The sequence below is a fragment of the Lutjanus erythropterus genome, chromosome 15 (genome assembly GCF_056507025.1).
Source record: "Lutjanus erythropterus isolate fLutEry1 chromosome 15, fLutEry1.hap2, whole genome shotgun sequence".
NCBI classification, from domain to species: Eukaryota; Metazoa; Chordata; class Actinopteri; order Lutjaniformes; family Lutjanidae; genus Lutjanus; species Lutjanus erythropterus.
Window position 1 is genome coordinate 35,542,048 of NC_139331.1, and position 17,861 is coordinate 35,559,908.

Genomic DNA, 17,861 nt, shown 5'->3' on the forward strand with positions numbered 1-17,861 from the left:
TCATTAAAATGCATGCTGTCTCAGTCGCCAGGAAGTCAAAAAGTGCCTCTGGTGCGACGAGTGGCAGCTCGCCGTATTAAATTATAAATGACAGTATAAAGTGTGCGGCTCCTCTCCAGCTGTGGGCCGTGCTGTTGGCGTGCCACTCGCTACTCAGGGCGCCGCTGACGGGCCTGATTAATCCATGACCGGGATTTGCCCTTTTTAGAATGCCGGGAAGTCGGAGGCGGGAACGTGCCGGTTCTCTAATCCTATTGGGCGCTTTATGATTAGCGGGAGCTGGCCTCGGACCCGGTGCGGCTGTACCGTGTTCCCAGAAGCACACGGTGGCTTTGGCAGCGAGCTAAGTGGCTGTAGTCACCTTCTGCTCCTGCTTCCTGCCGCCGGTGTTTGCGGCCTAGTGAGTGGCGGCCCGAGCCAATTAGCCTCAGACAGACGAGCGGAGGAACCAGGAGGAGAGACTGGCAGTGCTTCAGGTGACATCACTCATTCACGCCCGCACTAACGCCGACAGGAACACACGTGGGAAAGACCATTAAACCTCAGTAATCTGATGAGAAAGTGCTCCGTCACTCACAGAGCTGCAGCGTAACCTGAGCTTTTACCTGCTGAGAACATAAAGGTCACAACTCGCCGTCTGTTCTCACGGACAGGAAGATGATGAAGACGAAGGTTTTCACTTTACGTCCCTGACGCTGGTGGGAAAATTCACCTCCAAGCTTTTACTTTAATCTGCACCTGCACTAAAAATTTCTAATCTGAAAAAAGATAAGCTTCCAGCGTTCAACACAAAGGCTTGTAACTCGCTATCAGTGCTGATTTTATTGACAGGTGTTCTGATACCTGCGGCTGCTCTGAGGCTGATAAAGGTGTGTTTTCATCTTCTAACACACTCGGTTAAACTCAAGCTCTTTCAAGGGTCTTAAACCAAACATTTCCAGACTCTCATCACATCTAAACTGTTCCTATAAATATATATTCCATTATAACCACAGCAATCAATGAATATTCACCACAATTAGTATTATCCCTTCCTGGTTTTAAAGGCTGAACTTTTTAGCTGTTCTGTTATTTGTCTTTACACACTAAACATTACTGATGATTACCAGCAGCACCAAGAGTCATCACAAGAGTCATCACAAGAGTCATCTTTTTTGGGGATTGTTGAGGCCTAAAATCCATGATTTCACAGCAGATTTCTAAAAAAAAATTGTGATGCATATTGAAATGTTTTTAGGGATTTTATTTTGCTATAAAATTGCAGCAGCAGGTGGAAATATCAGAGGAAAAGTTGTGATTTTGTTTCCTTTTTTAAAATAATCAAAGGCAGTTTGTTTTGATGAGAATAAAGAAGCACGTTCTGGTTGTTCTAAGTCCCCTTAACAAAAAGATTACAGGATTAGGAAATTATTACAAAAACTCTAAAAATATCTATAATTTGTAAATGAAGAACTGCACCTTAGTTCCACAAAGAAGCTAAGTCTTTGCAGAGTACCCTCAGTGACGTTTGCGTTGGGAACTGATTGGTGGAACTCGTGGGAAGCTACAATGTTTGGTCAAATTTGTGGAAAAGTTGCAGTGATTGGACAAGAACTGAGAGGTCGTGCAGAATTCTTGGGGATAGGTTGAATCGATCACGACATCACAGCCTCCTGGAAGGACTGAATATTGAGCCACATCGCTCAGAACCTCCTGTTGGGTAATTTAATCTACAAATAATGCATCATGTTCTGTAAGATCAGTGTATGTTTGCACTATTTAAGAATTTACAGTTTGTTATTTTAAAGAAAATGCTTTATATCGAGATATACATGTCATATATCAGGACACAGTCTGAAAATACTGAGTCATATCACACAGCCCCAATCTACTATGACATTACATGGTTAATTATTTTATTTTCTAATTTTCATTTTATTTTATTTTATTTTGAGACTGTTGCATTGTTTTGCAGTTTTGTCCAAACATTCATTCATGCAAGTTTTTATGTACTTGCTTTGGTCATGGCTTCTACTTTTATTTAGGCACTTTAAGTTAAAAGACTAAAAAACAAACTTTACACAAAGAAAAAATGATGTGGGCATAAAATGGGGCGACATTACATGAGGGTTTAAAAACTGGTCACCATTCACTTCCACTGTTTTGGGAGATTCTGCAAGACTTTTCCTGTGAAACTCCAGCTGTGTTTTGTGGACTAAAAAACTAAACCTGACCTTCAATCAGCATGAGGGTGAGGAGATAATGACTGAATTTATATTTTTGGATGAACTATCCCTTTAAGAGCATTAACTCGTTTTCAAAAAAAAAAAGGGAAAAAAAACAATTTTTTTTAATTTTACCATTTCCATCAAACTTTTATACGCATACGTCATACGCATAAAAATACTTGATATAAACATTATTATTGACAGCGTCACCATGGCAACATATTTAGTGAATGAATGATTGTAGAGTGTCAGTGAGGTGAAACACTGAATTCTGTCACCACACATCAGAAACTTGTTTTTTCTACTGCAAGAAGACATTTTCCTCACTTTCGCAGTAAGAAACTGCAAATGAATTGTTCATTGTGTGCTAAAGTCCCCTAAAAGAAAAAGAAAAAAAAACTTTTTGTCTTTAAAACTAAAACTCTCAACTTTGTGGGGCCTGAAAGTGGTGCAGTACGCAGCGCTGGGAAACACTTTTTATGTCCTATCGAGAAATATTGATCAGGCTTTTGAAGTGGCGCCTCTCCTGCTGACAGCGCAAATGCATTTCAACAACAACAAAGTGAAGAAATGTCACAAGTGGCAACATGAAATCATCTTTGCTGCTTTTTGAATTCATCACAGTTCCACACTGCGGCTCTAAAAGAAGACAGTGATGAACAGGTTGGAGCTGCAGACTTAAAACCAGCTGTTATTTGGGGGTTTTGATGCAGGAGCAGCTAAAAACATCTGTACTGGAGGAGTGAAGTTAAAAACAAAGAGCTCAAACTGTGTTTAAGAAGCACGAGGGTCAACCTGCAGGTTGACTGCTGCACTCAGACGACACACGAGAAACACACAAGAAATCAGTCAGTAAGATCTTAATGAGGGAATTAACCCGTTAATCAGTTCTTCAATTCGATTTTGATCATCAATAAAATCAACTGGACTCTCTAAGAGGATTTCTGCATCAAATATTCTTGGTTTAATTCAATTAAAAATGTGTTGAATCTGGAGACGAATGAGGCGATTGATTGTGGAGAGATTTTCACTGAAGACAGAGACGAACGAACGGACGAACGATTTTTACCCACCGAGCCAGAAGTTCAGTCATTTCCTTCGCCATTTCTTCCCTAAAAAGCATGACGGTCCCAGTGTGACACAGTTAGTACGATGTTGTGGTGTTTGTTTGTTTTTTCACAATCAAATAAACAAAATATTGACTGCACAGAAACACAGGAGATAAATAACACGAGGAACAAGGAGGAGAACAAAAAAAAGAACGTGATGAAGAAGAAATACAAAAATAAAAGAAAGCAGCGGAGAAGAAACAACTTTTATCTGAAACAGAAAATATATTTTGAGGGAAACATAATGACACTGAAAATAACACACTTACTTACCAAAATACTTTTGTTGAGGTTCAGAAAAGATTGTGGTTTTGATTAAATATTGGAAAAGTCAAAGACGACTGGAGAGAAAAAAAATGTGAAAAACAAATGTGCATTATGATTCCCTCAAAATATATTTCACAAAACTGTTAAGTAGCTTGTAAAGGTCATTTCTATGAGACAATATTCTAAAAAAAAAGGACACAATGGACAGGAACATGTGGGTTTATGAAGCGAGGGAACAAAAAGAGTCGATGGAGGACGAAGGTGAGAAAAAGGAGGGAGGATGGAAGAACATGGAGAAGATGTGAGTGTGTGAAGTCTACCTCTGCTTAAAGTGTAAATGTTCTTCTTCATGGGTTCTCCACTAACGTTACATTCACACAGACTCAAACAGACGGACACAGAATACGACATCACCATGGCAACATATCGATGTGTGTTTCGTTTTGTTTGTTTTCCCTGAACCATTCAGACGGTTTTGTTTTTCTGCTTGAATCAGTGTGAATGCAGCATAAATGTGGACATCAGGACCGACATGACTAAACTTATTTAAAGATTTTAATGTTCTCCACCTTGGATTCTTCTGTCCGAACGTCTCTTAAGTCAGTCATCAGTGTAGTAGAATATTTGGTCAAAGAGAACTAGATTTATTTTATTTATTCATTTTATCCTCGAGGATGTTTTGCTTCTCGTCTTAAACTTTTAGATTTTCAGTGAGTTTGTGGAAAAAATGTTTGAAATACTGCAGTAACATTTGTAATGAGTAAAAGCACTGCAATGTGAAGAAGAAGAAAACCACATTTTGGAGCAGAAGAGGAGTGCAGATTGGAACCAGCTGGTGTGTAAAGTGCTACGCCGCAGCACTCCAGCGTCCTCAGAGCGTGTAACAGTGTAATGTGGCCACTACTACAGCTGAGTCATGACGTGAAGCATCCATTTCAACGTTCAGAGTGACTTTGTATGTGGGTCGCTTCAGGCTAAGAGCACGGAGAGAAGTGTGAGGGAGGCTGCCGGGGCTGAGGCACACGAACCGACCAACGGCGCCAGAACCGCCGCAGCACTTTAACACGTCGGGGCGCATCGGCGGACAAACTGTCACCGCACGAGCTGAACAGATGGTGGAAATCACCGCAGACTACATGTGATTCATGCGGCTCCTCTAAACATACCTAACCAACAGAGATCTGCAGAGTGTGTGAAGGTGTTTGGTGTGTTAGTACTGAGAGAAACCTACATGGTCAAGCTCTTGAGTTTTGTGGTTCCAGCAGTGCTGTAAAAAGAGGATTAGAGGATTATAAGACGCAGCAGCTCTGAACAATAATAAAAAAAAAAAAACAATCAGGAGGAGGAAAGGTGATTCCTTTTCCCTGAAGTGATTCTTCTTCCAAACTCTGATCAGAGGACACGGCATGAGTTCATCAAACTGCTGAGAGCGACAGTTAAAAGTTAAAAGACCGATAAAAGTTAAAGATTCTTATTTAAAGGTCTTCTTAAATCTCTTAAGATGGTAAAAAAGCAGCCAGTAACTCCTGTTTTGACTGTTTCTGTCTGACAACATTATGAAAAGGATCCCGACAGAGAAAGATTTTTAAGATTGTTTCGTCACCAAACTCCATTGACAAAAACAGTCGTTTTACCCCGCTGAGCACAGGAGCTGCTGCAGCTGTTGGTTAGTTTGTGTTACTGCAGACTTTGGTGTTTTAACAGATGCTGATCTCAGTTTTAAAACACCAGAGTCACACAATAAGACACAAACTAACAGACTGAGGCGGCGACAGACCAGAAACTCCTCGATTCTGTGAGATAAAATCACTGTTTTTGTCAATGGAGTTTGGTGGGTTTGAGGAGAGCTTCAGATTTCTGTCAGATCTGTCTGAAATGTTCCATCTCTGTAGGATCCTTCTATAATAATAACCATGTATGCAACATACGGTATATTTAATAATATAATTCATATCAGTGGAGCTCTGTAGGACACAAATCACAGCTGCTGCAGACTAGTCAGAGTGGAAATAATAAAGACTCGAGATAAAAAAATTTCTGTAATTCTCCTACCGGCAGCAGACTCTTTCCTGCTTCAGTTTTGTTTTCTTCTCTTTTCTATTTTGGATAATTTCCTATAATTTTATGCCTTTTATTGTTATGGTTCTTTTATTTTATTTTGTCACAAAATAAACCTGCTAAACTACTTAAGTTATACAACATTTCAACTAATATTCTTATTTATACTGTTCTTGCAAGTTAACACATATTTTCATTTATCATCCAACACATACGTTTCAGTATGATGCACAGATTTTTACATACTTCTTTTTCTGTTAAATATTTTTATATATATATAAAATATTTTTATCATTGTTTTGCACATATTTCTTTTAATTTTTCTAAGCTTATATTCTGTATATCTCTGATCTTGAATAGGAGTGACTGTAATGTGACCCGACCTCATCCTGAGGATAACTATAAAAAAAAAAAGAAGAAGTAGCATTTTTGTAAAGTTAAGGAAAGAACAACTATTGATAGGACAGATGTCAGCTAAATATTGTACCAATTAATCCTCCTGTAAGTTTGAGAGTTGTTTTTAAAGGTGGTGCTTTAATAAATTTGTCTGTTTTTCTTTATTTTCTAATAAAAAATGCTCCTCAGTCGACTCTTTCTTTGGTTTAATTCTCAGCAATTTGATAAAAACGAGCCTTGATCATCTTTCTGCTGGATGACAATCACGTTAAATACTGGTGCTAATTAATTTGGTCAAATGTGGACAATAAAAGTTTTTCTATTAAATATAAAAATGAAAATGAAAGAAACAGAAGTGCTTGCTGTTAAACTGGTGCCACTGTTAGTTGCAATCAGCATCTCATTGTTAGAGAAGGGGGGGTCTGTGCTCGGCTGGCAGATTGTTACAGCATGCAGGGGGGGCGGGGAGGGTTGGTCGGTTTATGGTTTAAAGGTCAGAGGCAGGTGGGATCGAGGGGGGAAATAAATTAAAGGGTTAAATCGCTGGGTCTTACGCTGCTCTCTCTGGGGACGATGGAACTGAGGAGCCGTTACTGGGAGGAAGAAAAAAGAAAACAAAGAAGAAGAAAATGGTTAAACACAGGATCGAACAGAGACGTGGTTTCTCCGCTGCAGTTTGACGCTCAGAAACGGATTTAAAAAAAAAAAAACTTGTCAAGAAGTTGAAGAAGTGCAGGAGCAAAGAGTCCAACAGAAACTTCACGTCTACAAAATGTCAAACTGAGAAACAGGAAATGTTTTTCCAACCTTTCTTGCTGCTGACAGATTTGTGATGTTTTATCAATGTTTGTTTGGGCTTCAGGGTCATAAAACATTCAGTGTTTTTCAATCCGAATGTGAACGTTGAACCAACGCCGAACAACACTTTGAGTAAAAACCGTCGTATCAGCTCCTTCTGAATGATTCGTCAGACTCTGTCCTGTCAGAATCTGTCAAACTGAAGACCTGAACCCTTCACACGTCTGTCACAGGCTGGGACATGAGACACACACAGGACTGAGACAGAACAGAGGAACATTTAGAGAACAGGAGAAGTGAACTAAAACCTTCTTCAGTGGTTTCCAAACCTTCAAATGAGGCTCCTATGACTCGATATTATTTTATTTATCTCTAAACATCCTGAGTGTCTGTACCAAAACGGAACCGGAACCGGAACCAGAATCAAGATTGACAATCTACAGGAGAGTATTGGGCCCAATACAGGTGAAAAAAAGAAAATAACTGAGCTGAGGGACGGGGTTTTATTTTCTAAGAAAAATAAATCTGCATTTCTGAGATTAAAGCCTCAAATTTACAAGGAAAAAAAAATCTAATTTTCCAATTTTAAAGTTACAAATTTAAGAGTAAAAACTTGGATATTCTCTGAAGAAATAATGATTAAAGACAAAAATTTACAAGAAAACAATCTGATGTTTTCTGAAAGTTTTGCATTCAAAATTGTTGTCAAGCAAAATCTTACCATTGTCATGACAATAAATAATTCTAGTCCCTTTTACAACCAACCTCAGCTGCTTGCTGCAGTTAAAAGAAAAAATCCTAATTTACAAGATTAAAGCAACAAATTTATTTGAAAAACTTGGATTTTCTCTGTCATTACAAAGTCATAAATTTACGAGAAAAAACAACAGAATTTCCAAGACTAAAGACACAAATTTAAGAGAAAAATGTTGCATATTTTCTGTGATTAAAAACTCATAAATTTGCAAGAAAAAAACTGAAGTTTCAAGATTTTGGGTAATTATCTGTGAGATAATACAATAATAATAGATAAACTAATAGATTATAGATAATCATAATAGATTAAAATCACATATTGCATATTTTGTGTTGGGAGTTGCAGTGGATAGATTCGAGGAGATCATTGGTTACATCATACAGGTGTTTTAGATGGGATTCGTGGTACAGGAGGAATCAATCAGACTGATCATCAATCTAATTGATCCTTATTTTTTTCTCAGAATATTTCCACCATCCCCTGGCTCTGTGTTTTTTTTTACCTACAAAGGCCCAACTATCCCTCTGTAATGATTTCTTTCTGTCCTGTCTTGTAAATTATTGAAAACCACCTCCCTATCTCCTTTTTTTCTGATGGCGTCTCTTCCTTTCTTAAAACAGATTTTATGCTTCAGACGTCACTGAACTTGAAGAGAAACTTCTGGAAAATGATCTTCTTACTCATTATGGCTCCTCCATATAAAAGCCAACCTGAGCCCGTGAGGCGGCGCTGAGGTTCCTGTGGAACTCAAACATGGCGGTGGCGGGAGGCGGTGTCAGTTACCTGCGCAGGCCCGAGTCGATCTGCACCTCCTCGGGGATGAGCTCGGCTTCGCTCTGAGCGATCCTCAGCGCCAGCTCCCGGTCCCTCCTCTCCTGCTCCAGGACGGCCTGCCGAGCCGCCTCCTCCTCCCGCTCCGCCTGCAGCTGCAGCTCCATCTCCAACTGAACACACACACACACACACACACACACACACACACACACACACACACACACACACACACACACACACACACACACACACACACACACACACACACACACACACACACACACACACACAAAACATTTTACATTTCCGCCTGTACTCTGCGAGTTCATTCTCCCCCCAGCTGGAGAGTCTGAGCTCCTGTTAACATGTTTATGTGGAGACGTGTTGGAGTTAACTGCCAGTTCAGGTCTGGACTCCTCAGAGCTGTCGACCATCTGCAGGTAGAAAATATCTGCCAGATCCTCTGCGGCTCGGCTGGAGCCTGATGCCGCATTCAAATAAAGGATATTACAAACGTTCAGCTTCAGGTATGTCTGACAGTTCTCTGAGGAGTGAGACTGTTTTACAAGGCAGCTGTTTACTAACGCAGATATCTGCAGCTGTAGCGCATCATAAACTGATTCACAACAACAACGTGCATTTTGGTTCATGGTGGGCTGTGATTGGCTGATCACAACATGACACTAATGGAAAAAAGAATGAGACACGGTTTTATTTTACAGCAGAAATCTGCAACACATGGATTATTATAATATATATATATTATAAGAAAAGTGGATGTACCTAAAATATTCTTTGGATTTCCTTAGGGTTCTGTGTTCTAAGGCCCACAGAGAACCAAAGTAGTACCAGAACTGCCTGAAATAAATTCACCGTTTTAATAAAAGTTTTGTACTTAAAATCAAAGGTCATGAAGCAGGAGCTTTCCGTTGTCATGACAACGAATAATTCTAGTCCCTTTTACAACCGAACTCCCAAAAGTTCCCTTTTGTCCTTCTAAACCCCGTCCTTCTTGAAGATGTTCCTATAAAAAAGCTGCTGTGGAGCCTTTAAAAGGTGCTGCTTCTTCTCAGCCTCGTTAATTTAGTCTCTCATCGTCCCTTTGACTGATTTGACGAGGAGAAGGAAAACTTTCATTTTGCACCCCGTCTGTGTTTGGGCTCTAATGTTCCTAATCCTGTATTTTAAGGGTGGTGGGATTTTGTAGGTTTCTGGTTTTTAATTCTTCTTCTGCAGATCTTTAAATCTGGACAGCACTTTGTGCTTAAGCTTGAAAAGTGCTACATGAATAAAATTACTATTATTACAAAGTTTTACAAACTAGAAACACTAAAATATTGCTTCACCTGACTTCCTATCAGGTTAAAGCTAAAAAATATTTTTTTCTAACTAGTCAAGGTCACTTTACGGGGACATCAACTGACGGTTACAACTTAAAATCACATTATAAATTACATACGAGCAAAAAATCTACATGCAAAAATTTAATTCAGACTCTTTTTTGCATCAATCAAACATTTTCATCCACTCCTGTGTGTATGACGTCAACAGACAACAACTCAGCAAACTCGTGAATCAAAAGTTTTTCCGAATCTTTACATGAATTTTCCTAATCTGGAACTAATTTTTCCAATTATTCAGGACGTTTCCTCTTTGTGTCAGACAAAATTTCAGACACTGATGTTGCTGATTATTCTTCTCATTCGACTACAATCAAATCCTTTTTTTTTTTTTTTAAACTAAGTAAAGCAAAAAACTTCTTCTCTGCTTTCAGCATCTCAAAATGTGAGGATTTGGTGACTTTTGGTGCTTTTTATATCACAATCAACCGAACTGATTTTGGAATGTTGATTCAACAAAACAGCAATTTAAAGATGTAGCTCTGCACTCTGGGTAATTATTTTCACTATTTTCTGACAGTTATTTGATAAATGTGAAAAACAATCAACAGACTGATCGATAATGAAAATAACCAGCAGCTGCAGATAAACTCCTACAACTGCAAACCAGAGTTTTGTTCATACGTGTCCACACACACACACGATCAATCTCAGCTAACCGAGAGGATGCAGCTCCAGTGGACACAGGGTCTTGTTGGTATTCATGAAGCAGAAAACTGCCGATCGATGCAGCGCCATGAACACACAGACGCCCTTCAACCCTCCTCCGAAGCAGACGAGGAGCTGCAGCCGGAGGAGGGGGGTGATAACTTCATCTCGTCTGTCCTGCTCATTAAAGAAGGGACGAGTGAACGGGGGGGCAGCCTGGATGATTAATGCTCCTGTTTCCACCTCTGTTCATGAAACAACTCTCACATGTCAAACGGCTCCTTGACCGACTCAAGAGGAGCTGCAGGTCACTTCATTACCTCAACTTATTAAGTTCATCTTTACCAGAAACACTGAGGGATATATGAGCCTGAATTTTTACATTTTCACATGATTAAAGACCAGTGTGCAGGATTTAAAAGCATCTAATGATGAGCTTGCAGAATGCAACCATGTCGCCTCACACTCCCCTTCCAGGTCTGTAGAAACTACAGTGAACACACACCCTCAGTTGGTATAAAGGGCAACAAAAACACAAAACTTCTTAGTGAATTCTTAATGAAAGCATTCTTCTGAATATTATATTCTATTCCTGCCAATAAATCCCCTCAAATCTTACAGATTGGACTAAAAAAAAAAGTAATTTGAAGCAGCAGTTTTTCTGTTCTTAGTCCGACAATTAAAGCACAACTATGTGACTATTCTACCTTAAAGGGACGGGTAACCCCACAGTCAAAAACACATATTTTTCCTCTGGCCTGTAGTGCTTTTTATCCATCTAGATAGTTTTTGTGAGTTGCAGAGTTTTGGAGATATTAACTGAAGAGATGTCTGCCTTCTCTCCAATATAATGGAACTAGATGGTACTGGTCATGTGGTGCTCAAAGTGCCAAAAAACACAAAGAAAAATACATTTGAAAAACTCAACAGCAATATCTCTTTCCAGAAATTATGACCTGGTTACTCAAGATAATCCACAGACTTTGTTGTGAGCAGTTTAATGTAGGAACTACTTTCTCTCTGCGGTATAATCAACTGGAAGGATTTTCTCTCTAGTGGAAATAAAGTAGTTCCTACATGGAACTGCTCACACCAAAGTCTGTGGATTAATCTTGAGAAACTAGGTCATGATTTTTGGAAAGAGGCAGTGGTTCTCTGGTCTTTCCTCTGATGTCCTCTGGCTGCTCTGTCTTACAGAATTTCCCGCTGGACAGTGAAGTAAACTGCTGCCAAATGTAACACTAACTGCCATCAGCTAGTTAGCTCAGTTAGCTAAGCTGCCTGGACTGGCAGCTCAGAGCACTGGGGGGGTGATGGTGGTTAAACCCCAAGCACAGGGCTGCTGGGAGGAGGATGCATTCAGGCCCAGGAGAGGGGAAATGCTGGCAGGAAGTGGTGACAGTGTTGTGCCAGAATCGGAGCTGGTGAGTGGTCAACAAAACTGGGCTAAGCAGCCTTTACAGATATCATGGGAACCCTGTCTAGTGGGACAACGCTGTTATGAAAGCTAAATATTTCTCTTTCCAAACCAACCAAACTCCCTAGCAGAAATAAGCAAATTTACTTTCCAGAAGTAAAAAGTTGCTGGTCTACTGCTGCCTCAATCTGTTTGTTTGTGATATTGTGTGACTTTGTTGTTTTAAAGGGTTAGTCTGGACTCACCAAAGTCACACACTAACACCACTAACTAACAGATCGAGGCAGCGGTAGACGAGCAGCTCCCGTATTCTGCAAAGGTAAAATGACTGATTTTGCAAATGGAGTTTGGCTGGTTTGGAGAGAGAAATTCTTGGTTTATATCATGGTGGTTTCCTGTCAGAGGAGGCTGCTGGGTGGCAAAGTAAAGCAGTGAAAATCTTCCAAATATAGCGCACACTTAAACAATTTTTTCAGGTTTGTAAAATGCATTTTGCTGCTGATCCTGCTCAACTTCCTGAGGGACTCTTCACCACCTTCTACACTGACTATAGACAAGTACCTCTTACATCCAGTCTTCAAATAATACGAACTGTCCCTTTAACAATCAAAGTTTGTTAAACTGTTGTCTGACCCACGATGGTCACTCCTGACATCCATTTATTCTAGAGCACACAGTTCAAGAGTGACATCACTTGAGGAGATACGCTGTAAAACCTGTGATGTGCAGCAGGAGATAATCTCTCATGGTCACCAAACATTCGATGAGCATGTGAGACACCTGTTTGACTCACTAATTTATCTGCACTGACCGACAGTCATTTTGAAACATTCAAGAGCTGCAGGTAAACAGAGCTCACAGATCACTTTACCATCATGGTTTACAGGTAGCTGCCAATAATCATGGATCAGCTGGTTTAGCTGCAGAATCGTGTCTTTGTTGCTCTGAATGCATTTCCAGGACGATGGTTTATAATCAAAGTGTGCACAGTGATGGATATGAACTTTGGTTTTACAACGGCGATCATTTAATGCCACTCGCGAATGCTTCCCGTCATATTTTGGATCATAAACATGACCGTATGGATAAAGAGAGAAATAAAACCTCTGACTGATGTCACCTCCTCTCCTTAAATCCTCAGCACCGTTAGATTTTTCTGCAGAGGACTCATGAATATTTAGAGGAGAGCGAACGTGCCGAGAAGCCCAAACGACTGCGAGCCGGTGGAAGTGCAGCAGCAGAGATTTGTGGGTAACCCAGCCCGGGGGCTCCGGGCCCCCGGCCAGCAGCTTTGATCTGAGCAGCCGCCGCTCGCCGCTTAAATCTGCACTTGATCTGGGCGGGTCGACGCTCAGGGGAACCAGAGGAACCAGCCATCGCCGCAACAGATGGGCCGGACGGCGACACGCTAGATGATAAACATAAAACCCAGTGAACCGTAAAGCTCGCTATCTCTCCCACACACACACACACACACACACACACACACACACACACACACACACACACACACACACACACACACACACACACACACACACACACACACACACAAAGCAATATGTTGGCATTTGTAAACCGCAGACTGATGCATCTGAGGACGGGTATTAAAGTGTAGATTTCTAATCGCACACAAGCCACAACTTCTTTGATGCATGTGTTCACACAACCACAAACCCACATCAACACAGCCCTGTGTTCATGTTCTTAAAGGGTCAATTCACCCAAACTGTGATGGAAAAAAACATTTCTCACTCCCCTCTGCTAGTATCTATCCACACAGACAGTTTGGGTTTGAGATATCCATCTCTGAGATTTCTGCCTCTGCACCAAACCAACGTCCTTTTTACACCGGGCTAAAACCCAGATAATATCTGGCTTTTGTCTCCATTGGGAAAGGATACATTTGGCAATGAAAGACTTTTCACCTCAGTCTGTAACTTCTGCAACTCTTTGACCCCATTCAGACCTGGTATTAACACACGTCCTTGGTGATCCAATCACAGTCCATTTGGCCCCGTATATAGTCCTTTCTTTTTTTGAGTTCGGTGCCACACACTAAACTCCTTAGTTTCCCAGAGTTCTTAATCTTAATCATTCATTCTTTCATGTAAAATCGGTATTAAATGCAACACAATACATCGTGTCCTGTAAAAAAAACAAAACAAGGGATGCTCTGTGGTGCGCTGGGATACACTCTTACTTTCTTTCTCTGTCATTAATGCCTTTTGTCATGCTTTTTCCAAATCTTTGTCTTCTGTGAAAAAGAGTAAAAGTGCACATCATCCTGATCATAGTTCAGTTATTAAATCCCAGTGCTCCATGGAGCTTCTGGAACATCTGGAGACTCACAGCTGTGCTCTTATGATCAGATCATGCAGAACACATTAATACCACGTCCATGTTCCAAATTAGCCCACGTTGAATTTGAAGGAGAGACTGATGTAAAAGATGTTAAGAAGTAGCCACCGTAACATCACGGTCACTGACCTCCAGGCTGCTGTCTACTGTTACTAAACCTCTGTGTCATCAAACATGACACATCAGAAAGAAAACAGAGAGGCAAACTCATCTACTGGCAACAGGAAAGGAATCAATCACATAAAACTCATATAAACATGCTAACTTTGGTGTAAAATGTAACATTCCCAGAAACGGTGTCCATGTTCCTTTAGATAATCCACAGAACACACTGCCTGTGTCCAAAATCTCCCCCAAACTAATGACCTATCTAACTACCTCCTCCTGAGTCCAGACCAAATGACTATAAACTCATAATCCATGAAATGTCTTTCATTTGAAGGCCTAACACTGAAACCTGTCCCCACAAAGACAGCACAACAATTCACTCACACAGACACACAAAGACAGAGAGGGCCATCAGAGTGTGTGATGCAGAGAGATAAAGTGTGGCCGTGTTCCTGCCTCAGCAGCTAGACGCTGGATTAGAAGAAAGTCGTGCTGCACAAGAGGGATTTCAGGGCTCCGAGTCTGTCGTCCTGCAGATCTGACAAATCTGTGACGACAGGAACACGAACGCAGGGAGAACACAACACTTGTTCTGTTTTTACTCACAACATTTAGTACTTTCAGCGACCCGAAGTCCCACCGGTGCCTTTTTGAACTCTGTGTTTAAACGGGACAAAGGATGCACGATCATACTGCAGCAAAATAAATATTTCTGCAGATAAGATGATGCTTTAATTAAGGGACATGTGATGCAAATATATTTTGAATATTTGAAGTGTCCTAAACAGATGCTAGGGCTACTATTTGCAATGATTGCTGTGTTGATCATGTGAGGACGAGCCAAATCTGAACAAATGACTTTATGATGCAGACAAATGATCATATTTTGTTAGTGATAATCCAGAATGAGTAAAACTCCTGTCAGTTTTTTTTTTACTGTTACATCCTTTAATATTTAGATTAAACCTTCAGTCTTCCTCCTGTCATGAACGATGAAGGCTGTAATTAATCTGCACAGTGAGGTGAAAGTTTCAGACTGTGTTGAATCATTTCAGCAGTTTCACTGTGGACTCATTCTTTACACAAAGTCCTCTCAGAGCAAACTGTCCTTTAAACTCCTCAACTTATTACTATACTTACTTAATGTTTACTTTATATTTCATGATATGTACTTAAATTTACTTTTTTCCTTCTATTGACAGCTAATTTATATCTGTTTGTTCAGGAAGAGACCTTTCTTAACTGTATGTCACTGATGTCTCGCATGAGGGAACGACAATTTGGATCTTTGTCATCCACCTTTTTGTCCATAAAATAAATCCTCAACTGCCCACATCAAGGGCAAAGAGGCCTTTTACTATCACCACCAGCCTCACAGGAGGACTTCACATCTCTTCAAAAGCTTCTTTTGCACCTGATACTACCCTCTGCTCTTTTCTAATCACATGTAGAGCTGATATTTGAAGTAACCCCATAGATTTAAAGCTTATTATGTGTTCCTGAATAAAAAACAGACCATTGCCTTGTGTGTGTCTGCGCTAATCTCCTCTCCCGCTCTCTGTTTAGACACAACTGACATGTTTGTGGAGTAATATGAAATGAAAGAAACACAACCACCGACAGCACTGATATTACTTCTAATAAATAAATAGGATGAGCAGATTCTGAAATTTCATCATGTGGGGGGAAATAAAAATCAGGGGAGTTGAAACTTGAGGAGAACAGCAGGGCAAGAGAAGAGGAATGAGAAGAGTTGGAAAGCATGGGATGCATATTTCATCATTTATCAGAAATAAATAACCATATTTAATATAGAATTTATTATAATTTCTAGTAGATTATTAGTGTTTTCCTGATAGATTTGCTTGCAGAGTGTTGGAAAAACTATTGCTGCAGATCTCGAGTCGTGCGCCGCGGTGCAGGCTCAGCTGATTAACATGGGTGCAGAACGGAAGCAGGCAGCTCTTCGCTGTTCTTCCTCCTTCCTTCCTGTTTTTCCCTGAGGCAACTCCAGAATTTATGTTGAAATCACGCCACTTTCAAGTTTTCTTCATTATCAAAGTCATTCAGTAACTACACATCCATATGCACACTTAAAAAAAGGAACTGCTAGTAGATCACTCTGCATACTTTCCAGTTTGCCAAAACACTAACAAATGCATTCGTCTCAGTTTTGTGTGAGAGGGGGTCAGACTCTAACCACCTTTAATCCACAGTGGATAGAAATATAGCAAAGTAGGGATCTATATTATGATCTATATTATGATATTATGTTCTCTGAACGCTCTCAGCAAGTTGCAGTAAATGTAACTTTTGATACCAAACAAACAACAGTGTTCTGAGCTCTTGTTTACTGTAATAAATCTCTTATGGACTACAAAATGACAGGTTTTAAAGAGAGTGATCTCCAGTGCTCAGTTTGTCTGTTATTTTGCCCCCCTGCACTAAACTGAGTCTCATAAATCCATCCAGTCAACCATCTGCAAACAGCTACGGGGTTAAAACAACAAAGGCCAACGGAGGGCTCCTGTCTGCCTGCAGCGACAGACCCGACACCCACCTGAATCCTCCTCTCCTCCTCCTCCCTCCTCTTCCTCTCCTCCTCTTCCTGCTTCCTCTTTGCCTCCATCTCGGCTTTCCTGGTGGAGGGAGAAAGACACAGGTACAGACGTAAGTAAGATAACGAGACGGAGAGATAAAGGAAACATGACAAATGAGAGAGACGGAGAGAAAGAAAGAGACGTTGATTAAGAGGAAGAGAGTGGAAAGGTAAAAGAAATGGAGATGTATAATGGAGAAGTGGAGGAGAATAAATTAAAAAAGACAGGCGACAGAAAGAGACGGAGGAGGGAAGAGAAATGGTAGACAAAGAAAGACAGATGATAGAGATGAAGATGGAGGGAAACAGAGTGAAGAGAAACAGAGTTAGATTAGTAAAGTGAATATAGTGGTTCCTCTCCACAGATGCTGACGTCAGCCTTCTCCTTCTTCTTTAATTGGGAAAGTGTAGGACTCAGCATTTCTCCATTAGCAGAATTGATTTCTTCTGGCTATTTTCTGCTACTATTTAAAAGCGTGTTTTGTGTTGTCTCAAATATTAGTGACCGGAGCTTTTATTTACCTCTGCTGCAGAAAACAGCAGGCTTTTATTTCTAATTCCCTCCGTTTGTTGAATATAATTAATCATATTTTAGTTGCCCTGTTAAAGTTACTGCATTACAACGCTAATACAGAGTCAACACTTCCTGTATCCATTTCAAATTAAAAGCCCTATTTATAGAAAATCCAGAAAAACAAGATGCTGAAATGATTATATTGCTGAATTTATTAAATTAAAGCAATGTAACCATATGTTATGTTTTTTGGCATGAATATATTATACAAAAAAGTTCATAAATTAATTTTCTGTCAAACAACTAATCGTTTGAGTTTAACTTTGGTAGATTTTGTAGCTAAATTATACAAAAAAAGAAATATTCTCCTGTGTGTGTTTCAGCTGCTCATAAACTGTTATTTATTTTCTTGCTCTTTGCCTTTTTTATTTTCGTCGTGCACTCACTG

General features: G+C 40.1%; 1 protein-coding gene across 2 annotated transcripts in view; it reads right to left on the bottom strand.

Moving 5' to 3' along the window:
* Positions 1-17,861, bottom strand: part of LOC146314840 (unconventional myosin-VI) — a 196,396-nt gene that overhangs the window by 30,631 nt on the left and 147,904 nt on the right. Inside the window, exons 27-31 of one of the 2 annotated variants that reach the window (XM_084737000.1) lie at positions 16,861-16,939; positions 8,376-8,536; positions 6,592-6,630; positions 4,815-4,850; positions 3,281-3,319 (exon numbers count right to left, since the gene is read on the bottom strand). In XM_084737000.1, the coding sequence (XP_084593126.1) occupies positions 3,281-3,319; positions 4,815-4,850; positions 6,592-6,630; positions 8,376-8,536; positions 16,861-16,939 (354 nt within the window). The remainder of the gene's footprint in view (positions 1-3,280; positions 3,320-4,814; positions 4,851-6,591; positions 6,631-8,375; positions 8,537-16,860; positions 16,940-17,861) is intronic. The other variant, XM_084737001.1, reaches the window with a different exon arrangement.